This window comes from Battus philenor, unplaced genomic scaffold, assembly GCF_028537555.1.
Source record: "Battus philenor isolate CCGP_79_NKW_IND1 unplaced genomic scaffold, ilBatPhil1.0.hap1 SCAF_18, whole genome shotgun sequence".
Classification (NCBI taxonomy): Eukaryota; Metazoa; Arthropoda; class Insecta; order Lepidoptera; family Papilionidae; genus Battus; species Battus philenor.
In genome coordinates this window covers 9,403,639-9,425,554 of record NW_027181680.1, presented here as the reverse complement: position 1 = coordinate 9,425,554, position 21,916 = coordinate 9,403,639, and the positions used below count along the sequence as shown (strand labels likewise).

The 21,916-nt window shown below is 32.8% G+C and overlaps 1 protein-coding gene across 1 annotated transcript in view; it reads right to left on the bottom strand.

Annotated features, from left to right (window-relative positions):
• trh (trachealess) overlaps positions 1–21,916 on the bottom strand; it is an 85,674-nt gene that overhangs the window by 15,167 nt on the left and 48,591 nt on the right. Inside the window, exons 3-5 of the mRNA XM_068763381.1 lie at positions 16,605–16,681; positions 9,197–9,286; positions 3,126–3,294 (exon numbers count right to left, since the gene is read on the bottom strand). Coding sequence (XP_068619482.1) covers positions 3,126–3,294; positions 9,197–9,286; positions 16,605–16,681 — 336 coding nt within the window. The remainder of the gene's footprint in view (positions 1–3,125; positions 3,295–9,196; positions 9,287–16,604; positions 16,682–21,916) is intronic.

Below are 21,916 nucleotides of genomic sequence, written 5' to 3'. Positions count from 1 at the left end.
GTTTCTATTTATTGTCATCATAATTTAAAAGCTTCATCTCATATCACCAATTGATGTTCGTTAATATTACTTATTACTACCGTTAATATAACAATTTCCGTTAAATAATATTTATTATTTTACGGTACTGTTTTACTATCTACATGTAATTTAAATATACTTTTATACCATTTAATATTACTTATTTTAATATAATTTATGTACGAGTGTTGAGAACCTCTGTCTTCTTAAAATCAACTGCTGACACCATCACACGGATCTCAACCATTTTATGGTCATCACTCAATAATGTGCGCTTCTCCGCGCTCCTGTGTTCTCTGGTCCCTTTAACCACGCCAGTCAGACCACAATAACTTGCTGTCACATCGATCCCTGATTGATTTTTTACTCCACCATCATTTTTTTAACACATCACCGGCCTAAATTGAATTCAAGTGTTCGCTGAATGCAATGTTATTCCTTCGTAAAAAAAGGTCAAACAAACTATGTAGATCGTTAGTTGCCTCGTGTTTACATCTCGATTAATTTGCTACGAGATCAGTTTTACTAGGTGTCTTAAACCCGCTTTTTCTGAACTATAAATCTAAAATTAAAAATATATTAGCAGACACATCTTACTATAGCTCACGCAAGTTTTTAGTTGATCGAAATGTGTGCGACTTGGTTTATTGACTCAACTGTATAGTTGATGGTAAAAATCATTTTTAAATTTCTCTTGGCTTTTAATATAAAATAACATGTTAGAATTCATAGAAAGCTTCATTAAAAGAATTTTGAATTACACAACTTTATTTCAGCTTAACAGTTCCTCTCAGAACTGTATTAATAACGTAAGAAATGAAAGGTGACAGAAAAAACACAAAATCGCAAATTAAAATTTCTATATATCCATCTATATTTATATATCTATATATTTTTTCATGCTTATCTGAATTAAGTCTCAGACTAGAAGGAGATTTATTAGTAGACTTTTAACACGTTTAAGGCGTTCCACAATAGGAGACCCATCACATCCTTCACCATCTGTCAACAAGTTTTCCGTCTATCATGATGTTTCAATCGTATAGTTTAACTAGATATCTTGTTGATAAAAAATACAAAGAGAAACTTCTAAGAAAAATTTGTGCGGTCGATTTTCCTTCAACACATTATGAAACAGTTTTGGATGCGCACAAAAACTATATTAAACATGTCGGCCAATAACCCCGTTTAAATAACGAATACATTTTAATTTTTAAGACCAATTTAGATTATGATCTCAATAGTAATAGAAACAAAGTCTAGCAATTGACGGTAACAAAGTACGGGGCAAATACATTGATAAACAAAATTGTTAGTTGAAATATATTTTTCAGATGTTACGAGCACATCTAGGTGTACCTATAAATAATATATCAGAGATGTATACAATATCCAATATTCTTAATATGAATCAACGATTGTATTTGAATATTTTAATTCCGTTTTTGAAAGTCATTAGACTTTGCAGTATTATTATTCAAGTTTTCTGTCAATCATCATTGTCATTATCATTTTAGCCGTAAGATATCCACAGCTGGACGTGGGCTTCCCCTATAGATTTTTAATAGGACCGATTGGAAGTAGCTTTCGTCCATCCAGTGCCTTCCGGCGACCTGAACTAGGTCGTTTGTCCACCTTGTGTTTGGTCGTCCTAAGCTGCGTTAGTCGGACTGTGGTTTCTACTCCAGAATCTTAAGGCTCCAACTGTCATCTCTGCACTATGTGGCCTGCCCACTACTGGTTTAACTAACCAATCCGCTGGGCATAGCTAGTTTTAGTTACTCTAATTGCTAATGACATAATTTAAGGGATTAATTATTGATTTTTAACTGAATTGGCTTACCTATCAACGCTTCGGTTGGGTTAATATTAATGTAATTTGAAACCTAATTCATCTGTTGATAATTGGCTGAAGAATGGCGCCCATATTTCGACAAACTTTAATTCATTCCCATAGCGATGAGAAATATTAATCAATGGTATAAAAGTCTGTAGTGACTCCCCATTGACCGTTTCATAAGGTGGAACACGCCGTGAAGAGTCCATAATCTAATTTAAATTTGGTATACGACTTATTACAGGCCGCATTCAACGATTCGATGTACTGAGTGAAATTTTCTGGATCAGTATTGTCACTGGTTGAAGTAGATGCAACTGACTTGGAATGAGAAAATTTTAATTGAATTTCGTCTAGTTTTTTTTTTACATTCCTTTAAGATTTATCGACACGTTTTGTTTGGTTTTTATACGAAATATTTTTAATTAGACAGTTATGAATGAGCTTGGTCAAAGCGTTTAGATAAAAATATAAAAATTGCATCTCTGGAGATTTTTTAACGACAAGATTTTTTTGTTAATTTTATTTTTAAAAAACATTGTTTAATGAGAAAATATATTTGTGCTTAACTTAAATGTTATTTGAATGTGTCAATTGCACATAAAATTTCCACAACAAAGAAAAAGCTTGTGAATATTAATGTAAATCGTAAGCGGAAAATGATGAAAATACTGGGTCAATAAACGATTTATGTTTGACCTTGTTGGCATAAGAGGAAGAAAATTTCTTTATTAATGAAAGTATTAACATTGATGCCTCTTCTTAACTGCGACTTAAATATTTCTCTTATTTTTCAACGTTTGTAAAAAAATACTTCATAGCAGAAGTGAATAAATGATGTCAGCCTAGAACTGCATAGGATAGAAAGGACCCTGTTCAGCAATGTATAGACTGGTTCATGGTGATATATTCTATACACATATCTGATTGGTTCATCATCATTTTTGCTGCAAGATATAGGATATATATCTCCTCATAGATTTCTAATAGACACTTTGGAACGGCTGCGGCCAATGGTCTTTGCCTTTATTGTCACCATAACTTGCCAATCTGCTAAACTAATTCGGTTACTTTAGTATATGTAAAGATTTCCTCTCCTCTGATTCAATCTCATAAAGAAATCCCGAGAATAGCCATTCTTAGCTCGTTGAGCGACTATGAGTTTACCAATGAGGCATATCCAAAATAACAGCGAGATTTTTTAGATAGTGTAAACAAATCTTGACAATATTATTTTAGGAATTTCTTATAATACTTTACTACTTACCGTCAGGATTATTAGTTCCATGCTGACTGCCTTCTTCACTTCCTGATGCAGGACTGTTGAGACCGGTACCACCTCCTCGTCCAGCTAACGACAAGCCGAGCTGCTCTGCGATTTCCGCGTGATCGTTTTGATGTACGTAATCGAAGATGCTGCTACCCGTCATCTCTACCTGGGACAAGCAATTATTTATTAAAATATGGTCCAGATTTATGACAGTTTAATGAGACGAAAATAATATTTATAAACTTGTAAGAAGGTAAATGTCTGGGATTTTAACCGATTTTTTTTTAATTATTTAGCTTTTCCTCAACAGGTATAAAAATTATTTGACAACTAGTCATTATTCTGCTCCCAGATTATGGTTGTCTGCAACAAATTACCTTATAAGTGATTAGACTGCCTATAGTACACTTATTTCATCGTATTATTACCATATGGTTGTCTTTCTGCTGATGCGTGTGCAAAAAATATTAAAATTTAATAAGTAAATTAATATTAAAATTAAATCTTCAGTCATTCTAAATAATATCATGTTTAAAATATGTATTTAACAAGACAGTTATAATAAAATCATTAAAAACATTGTATTATTTTTATTTTACGATATTGTATGTATTGCTATTTAGACAACATGGTTGAAAATTTTGTTAAAAGAATAGGCATCTGTACACGTAATTATAGTAGAAATAAACAAAACTGTTTATCATTTAAAGTCTGCTAAAGTTATTCTGATTCAATAAAATATTGAAAAGTTAAATTTTTGTAAGAAAAACCTCGTTGAAAAAATCAAATTTCACAGGTGAATGTTATGAATGAATCTTAGATTCGTTTCATTTGATTCATAATCTAAATTCTCAACATTGTATACACTATGTACGGTGCACGAAATAAATCAAACAATCTTAAAAACCCGCACGCAATTTTTACCATTGCTGTTCACATAATAATGACCAGAATCGCTTATTATTTCGGACGGTCAATGTTGTTGAGAGGCCTACTGTAATTAAGCGGAGCCGTCACGTAGTCAGTCATCGTTATGAATGAACGGGCTGTTATCAGACATCGCATAGCAGGTGGCTTCATAGAAATACCAATAAAACTCGCATGTAACGAGGAAGTTGACGGAACCATCGGAGAGGATTTAGAGGCGGCAGTCGCTCACACTATCTTTCCTAAAAATTTACGTGATATATTAAATAATACATTGTATTTATTAATAAAAATGTTATTATAAATTTGATAGAATATACTATTCTCTTCTCAATAATCTCTTAATTTCTGAATGTCGTAACTATTTTGAAACATCTTGACTTGCGCTTGCTATACCATCCTATCCTCTGCTTTTAATTGCAATAGTAATAAAAAGTGCAGTCATTCTTGACTTGATGAGGTGGGTAGGTGATCATCTATGTGGTCTTTTGCTTTTGTTTGACCGACGAAGTTACTTTGTTTACGGGCGATATGGCCTAAATAACAAAGTATCTATACTTGACGAATGTTAAAAATAAATATTGTGCTACTAAATACTTGAATACTTTGAAGGAATAGCTTGTAAGAATAAAGACAACACGAAGAAACTAATGTTTGCTAAAAAAAGATCCCACTGTCTCAGTCTAGGATGATTAGCTGGAGAAATACGAAAGGTAATCGGCGTACAACCCTAGCATTTGATATATGTAGGGAATTTGACAGTATTAAGAAGTTTATTGCAGATAGAAGCCGTAATCTATAGCCCTTAGGAGTCGAATTTTTAAAAATGTACGAATTAAAAAATATGGCTGTTGACACAAAAAGATGCTGCGCAGTTATAAATATAATTATAAATACGTAAAAAGATATATAAGTATATAACGAAAAAGAAAATGAGGTTTCTGTTTTCATTTTCGCTTTTGTGTAAAAGGTGGTCTGAAAATAATACAATTTCCGCCAGGCTCGAAAATGCTCGAGCAGTTTTCGGGCTGTTGCCAGGCAGCTTTCACATCGAGCCTTTCACGGCGTATGCAAATGTATCTTTAAATAAATTTATCAAATATAATTGTGGGACCGTATTAAGCATTCAGCGCGCGCGTATCCGCAGTGTGGACTGGCATGTGAATACCACAGACAATGGTGACGTTACGGTGGTCGCTTCTGGGAAAGATGCTATGGATTTTATGGTGTTTACCGATTCGCCGATTGATGGGCCACAAATTTAAAGATGTTGGCAGGTGATTTGACGTTAGGTATTACATGAATAAGCTTTGCGGCTTCCTTGACCACGTTTCATTTTATTGCAGTTTTTGGGAATAATTAGGCATGACTCAGACTATAAACATATAAACTTATGACATCCGTTACGATTATTTACTTGCTATACCTTAAAAATACATTCCTTTGTATTAAATTTACAACAAAAACATTTGCCTTTTAAGTGGTTGTTGCACAATAGATGATATTAACAAAATATGTCTTAAAAAGTTTGTAAATACTTCAAATGAATTTTATATTAATTAATAATATAACAGTATACTGCTCGTATATAAAATTTCTTTGAAAAATTGTTACTTCTCTGAACATGTTGATACAATAAACAAAGTATCCATTATGTTTTTTATATAGGCGAAAATATGATTTCCCTTTGTCGAATCTATCATCAGCCGAGCCCCGAAAAAATGCCAGTAACAGAATTTAATATAGGAGCGTTGCGTGGCTCGTTTATAAGAAAGTTGTATCTAAGGTTATTTACCAGGAAGTTTATGTATTTTACGCTCACTCACACTGGCTTACGACGGAGACTTATGAAGGTACATGTGTTAGGTGTTTGGATGTCGCTTGTGTCTGTGCGGGTGTTTGGGGGTGTGTGAGTGGTTATGTCCGTATTAGGATGTGGATCACGCGCGCGCCTCGCCCGGGACGTGACCGGCATGTCGCATCGTCCCTTTCCCCCTATTCCCCGTCTCGCTCGCACCACCCTCCAGCCATGTTGGATTTTAGTTTCCCAGTTTTCGGATCTTTTCCCAGTTCCCTTTAATTTAGTAATGTTTAATTTTGTTTCACATGTTTTTTTTTTACAAATTTTCTCTTTTCTGTTATAATACAGACATTATTAAAAATACACGGAATTCATTAAGTTGTCATGATGTATCTTTTAAATAATGCTCTAAATATAATCAAAAGTTTGCAACAGATATCAAGATAATGAAAGACTGGAGCATCGAGAATTGCTGACAGATATAAAAACTTCATTTGACAATAAAAATTTATACTCATATCAAAATAATATAGTATATATGAATAAAGTTGTTTGCTACGCAGAATTCGTATTGGCCAGACGAAAATGACGTAATCGGCCACCATCATTAACTACGCCTGGTACTTGTTTATTATTCGTTTTCCGTTGTAAAACTGCTTATTCATTATACTCCTTGCTTCATATAATAACGTCACATTGTACAGTGTAATTGGTTACAGGTGCAAGAACTTTGAAGGTGTGGATTTTGGAAATTTTTTGACATTAATTTCTGTAACTTTTAATTACAACACTATATACTATACATTTATACTTGTGGCAGCTACAGTAAAATATTCCTTGAATAGATTCGTACAATGAACAATAGCTGATTCGATACAAAAGTCGCGATATCACTATTAAATTCAAATCAGCTGATGTGATTGTTTTCGGAATTCTATTTGGAAAAATGTGGGAGTATTGATTTACTATGTAGGCAAATGTATATGGAGATTAAGTAATACATCTTAAAAAATGTATGATAGAAGATCTCGGAAAAATATGCATATATACCCGGTACAAAACGCTAAAACTAAAAATTTAATATTACAATTAAAAATCAAGATAAATTATTTTTAAAAATATTATATATATTTCAAAATATTACTAATGTATTTACCTCCTATTTGAGCAGTGGTAGCTTAGTGGGACTGAGACTTAGATTATTAAAGTTTGATTCCCGGGATAACAGTACCCCATACAAGATGATTGATTATGGTGGGTGAAAGCTTTAAAAAAGCCTTCATTTAGCTATACTTTATCCATGTACAGTTCATTTGCTGTTAATTATTGTATGGTACACTCTGTCGGAAAATTCATATTACTACATATTAAAATAACCTTAATTTACTATCTGTCCATTCCTATAAAAAAATGCTTCATATTTCAGAGTGACCACTTTATACAGGATGATTGGAAATATGTGTAAAAGCTTGAAACTGCTGACAGATGAGCTAAACATTCGCCCCTTTAAAGATTTTACAACTATCACCAATCACCTTGTGTAAATTTATAAATTGGTGCCGCAAAGCCTTGAGAAGAGAGAGAAATTCTCTTTTACCCCTACATGATATTTACATTTATAAGCAATGTTTATTTATATATACAGTATATAAATAAATATGTAAAATACATAAATGACTAGTCAGATTGTCAATTTAAATTAATAGTGTTTAAAAAAAAACAAAGATGGGGGAGGTAAGCCTATATAAGAGATAAGGTTGACAAAGGCGTATCGATACAAGATTAACAAACCGCGTAAGACCCTTCCAGTCCAGCGTTTAAAAAGCGTCTACCCACGTAGCAGGCATAATGCGACACGTGTAGCGTTATCTCCGATCGGCCGCCATTACACCGGATGTCTATCCAGCGCCGAAAATTTCTGATTAAATCGTAGTGCCATGTGAAACTCGGAGCGTGTCTGAATGAATTCCGTTCAACACTGTAGATAACGCCCACAACCTCAGCCGGCGTTTAAACTTTTACAGTGATACAACAATATAAATACTTAGTATGTTTCAAAATATTTTATTAAGGTACCGAAAACACGTTGGTAGAAGTGGCGTGGGCAGAGCCCCACAAGGTGGACCGACGACTTAATTAAGGTCTTTGAGGGAGGTCTATGCCTTGAAGTGCGTATCTATTGCTATGACGATGATGGCAGGAAAGAAACCGTAATATACATAAAAAAATAAACGTAGATTTTTAAACATAACATATGATATATAGACTCCTTAGAAACCATGAATATTTCACTGTATCCATAACAGATTTTAGTTAAATATTTTTAATCATATAGCCTTCAAGACGATTGCGTGCCGGAGAAAAAATTTTCAAATTAAGAATTATTTTAGTGTCTAAAGTAAGTCAGATGTTTCCTCTAACATGCGATCACTTTTCCCATCAAGTTTTCTTGATTCGATGTGGTTTGATTTTACTTTCTGCAATATTGTATACAGTTTAATTTTGAATGTTGTGTCACTTATAAAGGAATACATGACCGAAACATTATTTATACGGCAATTTTATGTACTTTTAACTTATGTATACTACTGGTGTACCTAAATAAGTAAATAAATGTGATACTAAAGCAGCTTAAAATCTTTTAAATATATTTTTCTTACATGCGATAATCATACTAAGACAATTTTAAATATCATTAATATTTAAGAAGTCATAGTATTGTTAAGAAAGGTCATAAGACACTGGACGCAAAAAGGTTCTATTGAAAACCTATGGAGAGGCCTATGTCCACAAGTGGACGGACATCTTACGGTTGAAATGATAACGATGATAAATATTATAATAGTACCAAAAAAATTCTTTGGAGTACGAACAAATAAAATGATCGTCTTCAAAGTATTGTATAATTCTGTTTAGCTTATTTTAGTTCATTGTATTGTGATAACGTGGGTAGGAATAGAGTCCTAATTATTTATGAATATTCTAACATAAAGTCTTATTAAGCATACATGACCCTTATTTACGCATATTTAAATATAATCAAGTAGTATTTTGTATCTCAAAGTCATACAGGTTTTTAACATACTGCCTCTTAATTCGTCATGTAATAAATTTTAAACGTTCATTAAACAAAATCTTGTAACAGTATAAAGGATTTTTGAGTAATAATGAAGCTTGAAAATTTCACTTACTACCTAATTAATATAACTGTGAAAATTATAAAAAAACTGTCTACCTACATATTAGTTGTGAGCTTTTCTAATTGCAGGCGTCTAAACTTATAACAGTTCAAACGCTGGCAAATGTATGTATAAATATACCAAATTAATATTTTACTTACTTGTGATAATCCTAAATATATTGAGACAGTTTCAGATATGTACAGGAACCTCCCGTCAGCCGCCACAGACAGCGCGAACCCATCCAACGACTGTGAATAAAAACATTATAATTTAATTACTTGTATAATTAAAACGTACGAATTATATATGTAACTAAGTTGAGGCGATATACAGTGAATTCTTTCATCTGCTGACATATTTAGACCTATCAAGAGTGAAGATCAGATCAGTATTTAAATGTGCTTCCAAAATGGTATAAGTATCATTTAAAATTTAATTAGATAGAGAAGTCTGATCAGCAAAGGTGAACACCAGTATTTCTTTAAATGTCGTACATCATCAGCCAGGAGCAAACACGAATCCGGCACCAGCACGTTAAATCCGTGGATTGCTGACTAGTTACGTCTCGCTAGTATGAAATAGCCAAAATTATTCTAAATAAAAAAAGTAAAAAAATAATTCAAAAGACAAGTTTAAAATGAACACAGGTATTTGTAGTTCAAGATCAAGGCGTCAGTCTGGAGGCGTTGGTCGTGAAATTAATTGTAAAAAGAGAATAATCTGCTTAGCAAAAACTGCCGGTTTATGATCGATTTTCTTTTTAAGCTATCTAGGGTTGGCACATTTTAATATTGATACAAGATTCAAACATTTTTAGCCACGATATAAAATATTTAGACAATTTATCATTCCTAAAAACATATTGTCAGAATAGTTGATTTTTAAAGATATTTCGTTAGTGTACACATAGGAATTTAATCAAAGACAAGACGAATACACTATACATAAAACTTTGACCATTTGACATTTTTGTTTTCATAAACAGCCGATTTCAAACATAGTTTCGAGAAAGCAGTATTAGTATTTATACTGTCCGTGTCAATAAGGATCGAAGAGAGAGTTCGTTAAGTATTGAAAAATCTCTGTATCTGATTCAGGATACGCAATAGACTCTCAGCGCTTTCCAACACAATTTATTACAATTATAAGATTTCGTGTGTTGACCCTTTTCGGAAAGTTTGTCGCGCACGATGCTACACCATCTGTGCGGATCTTCTGGAGTTTGTATTACTTCGGCTACTGTCGACCATGATTCGGATCAGCGTATAGGGCTGCAGCCTCATGGTCATCGCCCATCCACTTTTCCGATGACCAAAGATTTTCTGAATTATTATCGTCTTTTTTAAGTGACCGAGATTTTTATGTTATTTCGTTACTATTTGATCCCTATACATATAAATACTAAACATACAGTATGGAAAACTTTACAACTACACAATTAGTTTGATCACGTTGTAATTAGGTTTGTAAGGAAAATTTGACATTTGTTATGAGCTACATTGCAATTTATTATTACGAGTTAATTTATTCTAGTTACCAATGTCATTATAAATTCAGGCGGAGCTAAAGCTGCCAGTCCTGTTCAATTGAAATTTGATTACGGTTAACAAGTGATTTCTAAGTTAGCAACAAATTTGAGATTTTTTTAAATATTTAATTTAATTTAATTTTTGTAGTATTCGTCAAAATTACATTAGTAAAAAATTTGCTGTAGAAACTTGCCTCGTACAAAATAGTGTTAAAAAATTAATAATTTTGGTAATTTTCTAAAGAATATATAGCAAAAGTCATGTTCGAAGTATTTTGTTGGATCTAATACTAAGTTTAGCCAACAGTTTATCATTTCTTCTAAAACAAACTTAAGTTTTGTGAAATTACTTTACATGTTTTATGCAATATTTTGTTCTATTTTTGTTTGTTTTCTTACACGGATATCTATTTTATGAAATCTATCTTATTGCGGTTTTGTTTTTCTTCTTCACTTTGAATCATAGAATATTTCTAATGATCAACAATTTTTCAAATAAAGATTTAAATATATATATCCATCACTACGCGTAGTCTCTGTCATTCGCTTGCGATTCACACGTTGTTATACATGTAACAAACTAACCCATAATTTAATTGCAATAATTTGTTGACGTTACTACAATACAAAAACCGATAGCTTTATATCTTACATCAATTTGCTGCCGACGGTAAAAAAGGTACACAAAACTATTCAACCATGGCCAGGGATCAGCTCGAACTACTATGACTAGATGTGGCATACTTAAATAAATATTATTTGTTCAAACATTTGTAAATGCATGTATAATCTTCTAATATTTAAATTATTCAATGTTTCCTTGTATGACTTTTCTATGGAGTTTTTTTTTTAAATTTGCATTGATTGTTATCATTTTAAGTAAATCTTACAACAACACATTTATTTTCATTTTAAGTATTTTTTATTTAGATAACGTTACGTATTTAATATCATACAATCATCGCTGCTGACTCGTTCAACTATGGATCCGGTTCTTACTGCTGCTATTCCACTTGCAGATTTTGTGGGTTCGAAGCGACAGGACGCAGGGGCCGTCAAACCTGAGCCCTCTCTTAAGGTAGTAATATTCGAAGGCTTTCAGAAGATACGCGGCTCAGGTCGTAATATACTACTGGCACTCGTCGATAATATCCGCTTAGCGTTCCGACATAAGGGCGCCCGTAAGTGTCGAATGCTGACTTGGTTAGTTGCAACTGCCTGGCTAATAACACTACGCCACGTTGGAAAGCATTAGCACTGGAAGAAGTGTCGGAAGAAACTCCAAAAAAGAGTCCCTCTAGTATGATCGGGACAGTTAGTCATTTTGATAATTGTTGTCATAAAGGCAGTATAAGTTACTTCTTAACAATTAATTATAATGTTTTGTACCTATAGACAAATAGACTAAATATTATCTTTACTCAAAACCACGCTACACCGCGTTTAAATATATTGGGAGACTATAATAACAAATAAAATAGAATAAGAAAGTTAAAATATAGATTTTCGAATTATGTTAAGGACACACATATAGTTAAAAGTATTGTTGTAAATACCAGATCTAGTATGATTATGTTCTGTGTTCATTTCATTTTCCCTGTAATAAGAAGTAACAAAATCAGTCTCGAGACGATTCACATTTTTTATCAATCTACGGCGGTTTGTATCAAAATAGCTTTCGCGTGCGTTTATTTACGTTAGGTACATTTTTCTAGCCTAGTTTCCAACAACACCTATCTGCTTCTTCGTTTCACTCATAATCGATAGCCGACCATTGCAAAAAACCTTCACTATATACTAAATGATACTTTTTAATGCCTCCTCACTAATAGAGCATATGTTTGATCACACAGACGTAGAACTCTCGAACAAGCGGACTTTTATTAGAAGCACGCTAATTTATGATAGTTCTAAATCCAAATATTCATGTTTTTTGAGAAAAAAAAATGTTATATTATGTATGTTATTTATTCATTATTAAAAAACATGTGTTAGAAAATAAAATTACAAAATTAATTTTGAAATAATAGAAATTTTTGAATTCTTTAAAATTTTTATTTTTACTTTTTATGATAATTCTTCGTTTTTTTTTCAAAATTTCAATATCAACCAGTGCGTGCTCTCATGTGTCTAAAACCAAAAAGTTTTGATAATAAATACTTTCATAAATTCTTGATATCTCATTTACTCTTATTACCTGTCTTCCACGTTTAAGAATTGCGTGTTACGATGCAGGTGATAGCAGACAGAGGACAAGCAGGTGATCTAATTTAATCATCGGCTTCCCGCAAACTCCTGAGGAACTAAAGCTCTTTCACTATCATGACTAGTCTACTATGAGTTACAATCGCGCCTTATTTTAAATTTATTCTGCCAGTAAATTAGTGATTTCCGCAAGACCCGTTTTCTTTATACTAGTCGAAATATATTCGGAATCATAGACATTCAGAGTGGTCTCGTATAAGTATGGTTATACCTGAAGATTTTATTAATCGACCTCCGATTATTTGAATTGTTAATACATGCTATTTACCATTATATAAATGCTTAAGCACAACTAATTACTTGAACTATGTGGTGAAACAAATCCGTATACATACGAGATCTGAGTCGAATGAGCAGGTCATAAGCAAAACAAACGCCTATTTTGAGTTTTGAGAAGACCATATCATTCGAAATAAGTAATAAAAAAAGTAGTAAAAGGATATTATTTAGAAAAATAAAATGCTAAGTTGTGGATAAAAAAAAATAATCATGGAGTTTTCAAAGAGCTATCATATGATGTGTGATATCGACTGTATCATTTCAACTATAACATAAGAATAGTCAAACGAAGGACGTAACACTCTCACGGCAATCGAGGCTGGCATCAGTCTGCTCTTTTTTATCAACAATTGCAGAACACAGCTTATCTGTAGCGAACGACCTTTAGTCGCGTTCCTTCATGCACGTCCTTATTTTTTCCGCCAAAACGTACAACTTGTCCCGCAAACGTTGTGTTTGTCTAAACTTTAGTAAAAAAAAATGTAATTGTCTGTCTGGAATCACGTACTGGGCCATTTTCATGCCGCAGAATAGAAAACCGCAGCACCCACAGTAATACAACGACACAGAATCGATTGCGCAAAATGATAATTTACGTGATCGAATGACAGTATAATCGATTTTTTAGTATTCAACCGCCGTTTGGGTAAAACGCAGAGCTTGCGAAGTCGATTTGTCCTTATACAAAATTCTACAATGAAAATCTAATTTAACAGCTTTGATGTAACAATGACTTTTAGCAGTTTTTTGTGCATTCTATTAGAAGTTAGGCAAGAAATAATTAAATAAAAAGTGTATATTTTAAGTTCTTTATTATTTGTATAAATGCATGTTTAGTGTTTTATATGTGAGCATTAATTTAGATTACAATTTATTCAGCGGCCTTGATAACATGTATTCTTTGTTATTAGTATCGTTAAAAAGATCCGTCATCAAGACTGTCTTAAAATATCAGTTTATAGCCAAACAAAATCAATTTAGAATAATGAATAACATAGTTAAATTTTGTAATTTCTTCTATTTTTAAATTGTATTTCTTTTCTCAAGAACACAATAATTTTATGTAGAATTAATTGCGTGTTATAATATGTTGTTTTAATATTTCACTAAGTAAAAACCTTTTAATATAATGTAATGATTACAATAAAAATATATAATGTGTTATTTGCGCGTTTGTTCCTTTATAAATTAACATTGAAGCACAAAAAACATAACATAGATTTATATTTAATCAATTTCAGGTGAAAACATCCTCTTGATTAAAAACCGACACTTGATTTGTCACTTTTAATGCATTAATACTTTATTAGAGTGTATGTCAAACCCTGTGTTACAAGATAGCGTGAATATACTGACCAAGTTTAGTTTATAACCATTTGACCTTACAAAATCATAACAAGCTGAGATGATGATGTCGCAAATGTAAATTAATTTAAAAAACGAACAGCTTTCGAATGGCGAACCGTAATTTGGGCAACCCTTTTACAATACCATCGACAACAAACGCATTCCATTAATTCCGTTATGAAATTTGAGTGAAACCGAAGAAATATTAGATTGATATTTCGCAACTGCTTTAGTGTGTCGATTGTGTGACGGTCTATTGTATGCATGACACTGTCCGTTCGGACTTAAAAAGCATGAAGTTTGTCCGCGATTGGGCAACGCAAAGTCTAGTTCGATTATGTCGAAAGTAAACAAACTCATTTCATTACGGATGTCAACAAATATTTTTTTAAATATAATGCAAAGATTACTAACGCGATTTTTGGAGTCATAAATATTCGGCGTAGAATCAATAGGCTTCCGCCAAATATATCTATGGGGAAATATACCATAATGGCCACGCTTCACAGGCGATTCGTCGATCGCAGTGTTGTGTTATGATACGCCTAGGATGCTACTTGCCCATCACCTAGAAACGTTTTGTGAACATAGGCAATCCCATATAATTAATGCACAAAGTGTGAATTATTTATAATTGTTCAATCGAACCCGCAACCTACGATCTCAAAGCCTTTACCACTGGACTACCACTGCGCTTGACGTCAAGAATCAATGTACCAATATCAATTAATTTAAAGAAAATTATCTAAATTTATGTTATTTACTTAGATCAGTGCCTGTCAATCTTTTTTTGTTCTAGTAGCCTTTAATAAAACAATAACTTTATCAGGAGCCCCGCCATGATACTTACTTCTACTAATAAAAATAAATTCCTTTCTGATAAGGTCTATCTGTTCTCCACCATAACTTGAAAATATACTCATTGTCTTTAGAGACTCGTGGTCTAGGAGTTTCTTTAGGTAAATTACTAAAATAAAACATAATTTTACTATATAATAGACGTATGCAAAGAAACTAGTTTTAAATTACTTCGTTTATTAATTTTTATACAGCTTTCTTTGTTAACAGCGATATTATGTTCGATGTAATTATGAGCATATCCAATAAATGGCACGCTAATTAATGAAGGCATTAGCAGCCACTAAAACAGATAGTTTTTTTTTAAATTGCGTAATTAGCTGATACTAAGCTTGTAGCTTATTTTATGATTAAAAGTATTAAATGTATAAGAAATAAATGTTGTATTTTTAGTAAGAAAAGGAAGAAAGGATTTAACGGTGGTAGTTGTGTAATTCACATTGTTTTCCACATGCGCATTTATTATTGGGCTGGTGGGCGGTGCACTTTGTTGCACGACTACCACTGCATGTGCGGAAGTGGCTAAATATTGTTCCTTTTCTTACTTAGAATGGACTTCCGCAAAATAACACCTGGTTCCATTAAATATTGTATTTTTGTTTTCATGTAGAATATTGTAGTGGGTTTGGTTAAACAGTGTTACTATTGCATGTAATATGAAAGTACTTATAAGTAATTTCTAATAAGTTTAGCGAAACACTCTAATACATATATTAATATATATTATTATATTATCATCATGTCAGTTGATAGACGGTCTTGCGGTACAGCGACTTACTGCGATTTTCATTGACTACGTCGTCGGTCCACTTAGAGTGTGACCTGTATTAACATATAGTGTATACTAATGTATACTAATTAATTATTTTAACTTCTCAATATCTTCACTGTTACATTGCTTGAGGTTTCCATCAAATCCCTCGGTTCGTAAATTAGATCATTTCGAAGGTTTGTGAGGCTGCCAAGCTTTTGGGTTACTTCAGCTAATGATTACGAAGTTGAACCTTAACAATGGAGTAGGATATGGACTCTATACCCCGATACGTTCTATTACCTATGGTAGCATTACACTAATCATTACAGTATCTGTACTTGATGTATCTTTTACCATTAAACAAGTCTTTTCTAATAAAGTTTTATTTAAAAAAAATCTTAAATGTGCCAATAGTCTGCGCAAATTATGACATAGTAGGGTTTTTAACTCATTTATTGCAGACGAAATTTCATGTAAAGTATTTGACAATTTTCTTTTACAACATATGGTTGTGTATTAAATAAGTATAGCTCACCTGGAGTATGTGTGTGCCTTGGTGTTGCTCAAACAGTTCCATCGCGAGCCCAGCAGACGTCCGCCTGTTTTGGGCACCTGAAATAATCGATAATTATAATTAATCATATTTAAATAACCTAGCTGTAATGTTAGGTTTGGAGTATAAGTGAATACGCAGGTCAAAAAGATGTATATATTTTCGATACAATTTTTTTTTCATAATTTAACGAATATTTTTTTAAAGAAGTTTTAATTGTCAAGGTGACATTTAATGTAATGACACAGATAAAAAAAACATCTTCAATAAGTGACTATGATTAGGAGACGATATCTGAGCTGTATAGACTGCCATTTCACCGGATACTCGGTAAACATATAAACATATCCTTCGCGTATAAAAAAGTAAAACAATTGTCTTTTATTCTAAGTAAACACGAAGGACAAAGGGATGCGTTCCGTCATAAAACAGTCAAGAAGGTAACCCGACACCCCGCGATACCATCGGCTCCGAGTCGCGGCGCGGTTGACACGGTAGCTGTTTTATGTAGGCACGCCTGCTAATATAATATTCTGATATTTTCATTAACTTATACACCTACAACGCCGACAAAATTATTAAATCTTACATATAAATAATTATTTATCGTCAAATAACTTCCTTAGCCCAAAACTCGAATACGATCCATAAAACATTTTTATTTACAATAACGAAATTCCGCTTTATAAAGTAATACAATCTACAGGGTGATTGGTCGTAGGTATAAAAAGCTTTAAAGGGGTGAATGTAGAGCTCGTATGCTGTCAATAATTATATGATACATCCTATCCAAATATCAATGGTTTCAGAAATATATAAAAAAAGTTTTTAAAATTTGAATCACTCTGTAGTAATTTTATTTTGTATCGGACTGTAATAGGCTTTGTAACTTTAGATAAAAACTTCGCAGTAAATTAATTTCCTTCATTTTTGGTTTTGTTCCTTCCTACATACTGTCGATGTTTCATTCATATGAACGAAAGTGAATGCGATCGTAGCTATTTCGGCAAGGACACAACTCCCTCGTGACCAATGCTTCGTGACGTCGGCGCAGACCATCAAGCGAACAAATAAGCACGACAAGCGCTGTAAAGCCTTCTCAGCCGCCGAGAACTGCATGCCCTCACGAGTGTCTTACCTAATAGGTAAGCATTCGAAGTTGTTTTTCGTGTTTAGAAATGGTATCACGCTTTTGAATGTGAAACAAAACTGGCTTGATTTTGTAATATTTCACTAATTTTAAAAACTTAATTTTTTTGACACCCACTGATGTCTAAGGGATATACTATAATCGACACACTTGGCAGGCGGGTTGGCGCTCGCACTGTGGAATTATGGTGCGCAGAAGACGCTGCTGCTCATCCACAGGAAAACTATTTGTGAGCAGTGGCAATACTATGAAAATAATGCACAAAGTGTGAATTATACAAAATTGTATCTCGGGAATCGAATCCGCGACCTATGATCGCAAGTTTCACTTATCTACCACTGAGCTACCACTGTTCAATTCAAGTATACTGTCAATTTAATCCAACTTGTTAAATTATGAGGTACTCTATGCTAAATGTACTAAGTTTGTAACGCCATCTACCGTCAATTGTTTGAATATATCATTAAAATGAGTACAGAATGATTGGTTATTGATACAAAAGCTTTAAAGGGTGAATGTATTGTTCATTTGCGAAGCTTTATAGCTTTCAGTGTTGGAATGCGGCACGCTTATAACTCATGGCAGTACAAAGTTAACAGTGACAGATAGAAAACAATAGTTATTTTTAATATGTTGTAATTAAAATTTTGTAAACGCTTTTTCGTACCGTGTTATCATCATAGTTTTTAATGTTTGAGAAATCATTAATTTTGCATAGGATACATTAATTGACAGCAAATGAGTTGTATATTCCCCTTCGTAAAGCTTCACACATATAACCACCGACCCTGTATTTTATGAGTAAATATTGATTTAAGTTTTTCGCGAGAGAAGCCGATTTAATCTGTTGAGATTAATATTCTAACGTCACTGAAAAGTAATTGTTATGTTAATTGTATTCTTTTGTAAAGACAAACATATTGATTAAATTTTTCGAACATTAAATACTTTCACTATCTCGAAACCAAAAGAAATAAATACAAATTGTAACCCGTAAAATAAATATAGCAACAAGGAATAATCATATTTTTGCCTTTATAACAAAGCAAGTTGTTTTTTTTTCTAGACGTTATCCAAAATACGAACTCCACATTTTCTTAACATCTCGGATATTCCTATGTTTAATAAAGTAACAACTCTGTTAGTTGTTATTAAATCACTGCGAATAACACATGTTTACACATTACTTTATGTTCCTAGATATTGTATAATTGGTTGATTTGTCCGAGATTGTTTATAAAAGATCGTAATTACAAATATGTGTCGTTTATTTAATTTTTATAAATGTCTTTGGAGGCATGGTATCAATCGAAGAACAATTTATTTTTTCAAAACATTCCATTATGCTCATCCTCGTTAAAAAGCTTATATCTGACTTCATTGTGTAACCCTATGCTACGGATTTTAAAAGAATTAGTGATACTTTAAGGAATTATCAATGTAAAAATGGCGTATAATTGTCGAAGTAGTCTGTAAACATCATGATGTATAAAACGGGTCAACGTAAGTGAAAGATAAAAATATTTAGTCCGTAGGTTTTAAGTTAGATGATCGAAAAAAACGAAACTACTCGCAGTTATTCATCACAGAATCTAGTAGCAGCACTCAAGTCCTATTTGTCTCGGAAAGGTTACAAATATGTCCACCTCATGCGAACATCGCGTCGGCATCCTCAAAGCAATATGCTCTCTGTTTTATTGAATTAAAACGTCATAAAGAACACGGTGGTACTATCGCGACATCTCGCGGCTTAAATATGGCCCGTAGCCTAAATCTGCCATGTGAACGTTTTTATCAGTGTAAAATTTCAGGGCAGATATAGACAACAATCTGGTATGAACGGTTCATTCTATTTTAAACTTAATCATATACGCGTAGTGTTTATTATCGTGTGGAAAGTATTAATCCATATTTGTAAACAAAAACCGTCTAGCTTTATTGGTGTGAGAGGTCACGTCTATATGGAATTGAACATAAAATTCATTCAAGAAAAAACATGAAGTTTTTCTTCGTAGGATAGAATATTCAAGTCGGATGTTAAGAGTATACTCGTAGTTGTTTCAGCCCACAGACGCCCACACCAAAGCATAGCCCCCCACCAAAGGTATTTATGGGGGGACATATCATAATCGTCCTGCTTGGTAGGCATGATGGCGAACGCAGTGCGTAATACCACACTACGGAAAGCTGAGAAAGATGCTGGCCATCATTTGGAAACTTATGAGCAGTGGACACTACTTTGTGCATTTTTAAATAGGATTTCCACTAAATGAATTAAATATATGATTAGAATATAGTTTGTATCCCGAGAAACGAACCCGCGACCTGAGATCGTAAGTCTCAGTCGCTTTTTTGTCACTATTATATGCTTAATATCAATTTACAGATAACATAGCGTCATGTTCTCACTAACAATGTCTACCAACAAATGTTTCTGCGAGCTTAAGACAGTAGAACGAGAGAAGTCCACTATATTTATGTAAGTTAATATTACATTCAGTTTTTGAACATTTTGCTAATTAGTTTGTTAATGTCTATATATAACTTAACTTACAAGTTATCAACGCGTCCTCACGTGGTCAAAATTCAGCTGAACTTCGTATTTACTTCGCACTCATTATAAAAAAAAACTAACTAAAAAGAGATTAACCTTCTAGTTGTATTATGATTTAAAGTGCTTTACAATGTAGCGCTATTTTTAAAATAGATTTTGTTAGACAGATATGAATATTGTTTTATTTTTCTAAATCGTTAACGTGATATTTGGTTCAGAGAGCCGAGACGAACGAGGTGCGATGGAACCATTTATTTTACTCCACCAACCCTAAGTTATGAACAAATTTTTATGAGGGCGGCTAAGACCCGGCATAATTTTCTCATCACTGGCCGCATTGTGGCTTTGCCCTTAAGTCTGACATCGTCCTCGTTATTACAACGATACGAATATAAGAACGCGTTAACTGATGTCCATAAACTCATTAATTTATTTTTTTTCTTAGCGTTCTAACATCTGCTTTGAACTGAATGTAACTTTAAAAACTTGTTGGAGAATTATTTGTAACAGCTTCTGGAAACTAATTGAATGATATCTAAAAATATTCAAAATTTTTGGAATTAAAAGGTATATTTACCAAAATAATTTGAATTTTTAACATTCATACTCGAATTTATCTAAAATGATAAATAGGTTTACTTTATTTGATATTAAGTTACCAACTTGTCATACGTTACAAACTTATTGCCCCATTCGTTAAAATCGATGATGTTTTGTTAAGAAATACTTATTTGTGTCATACAGAATCCAGGCCAGGAAATTCGTGCCATCCAATATCATGTAAATATAGAATTAAGAAATCAACTTCGTGATATGATAGTACTTTATAAAACTGCATTTTTACCACTGTGACTTATTAAAACAATTTAAGCACGCCTTTTACCTGGACAGCCTCTTGCTTAAAACGCCTGGGTAAAGGGTATCACTTGATCGTAATAAAATGTAATAATCATTGTAATACATTAGCTTCTTGCTCAGTGATTCTCAATGCGTATATACGTGACACAGTTTTAACTATTGAAAAATTTTAGTCAGTAAAATAGTTCTTGATAACAAAGAAATTAAAATTAAAGTGCATATAATATAAAACCATGTATCTTAAATAAGGGATCAATTATAAGTTAAAAGGACGACTACTTTCAAGCTTCACGTTATTACATGTATTATAGAAGAGCATTATAAAATTACTGTATACATTTTTAAAATTTTGTAGCTTATGTTTGAGAAAACCTGATTTAGCAAAATGAACCTTTCTAAAATTATTGATATGAAAAAATAAAAACCCAAAAAGGCGAGTGAGATGTATTTATCAAAAGAGAATAGCCAAAGTTCGGGTCAGCTAATTCCCCCTACCGCAATTTATCCTGGTGCCGCGGTGTAAATGTTGACCAATCAAACATCTTCGAAAAACCACGTATTTTGGCAGAAAAAGCAATAATTTGAGCGTATTTGCCCATCGCCATGTGCGGCCAGTGCCAACATGGACGGGGGACGGTATTTTCACAAGGCGAAATTAAATAAAACTCACTCTTAATATCGGAGGGTCAGCACAAAATTGAACTAGTTCAGTTATGTTAAATCTATTCCTAA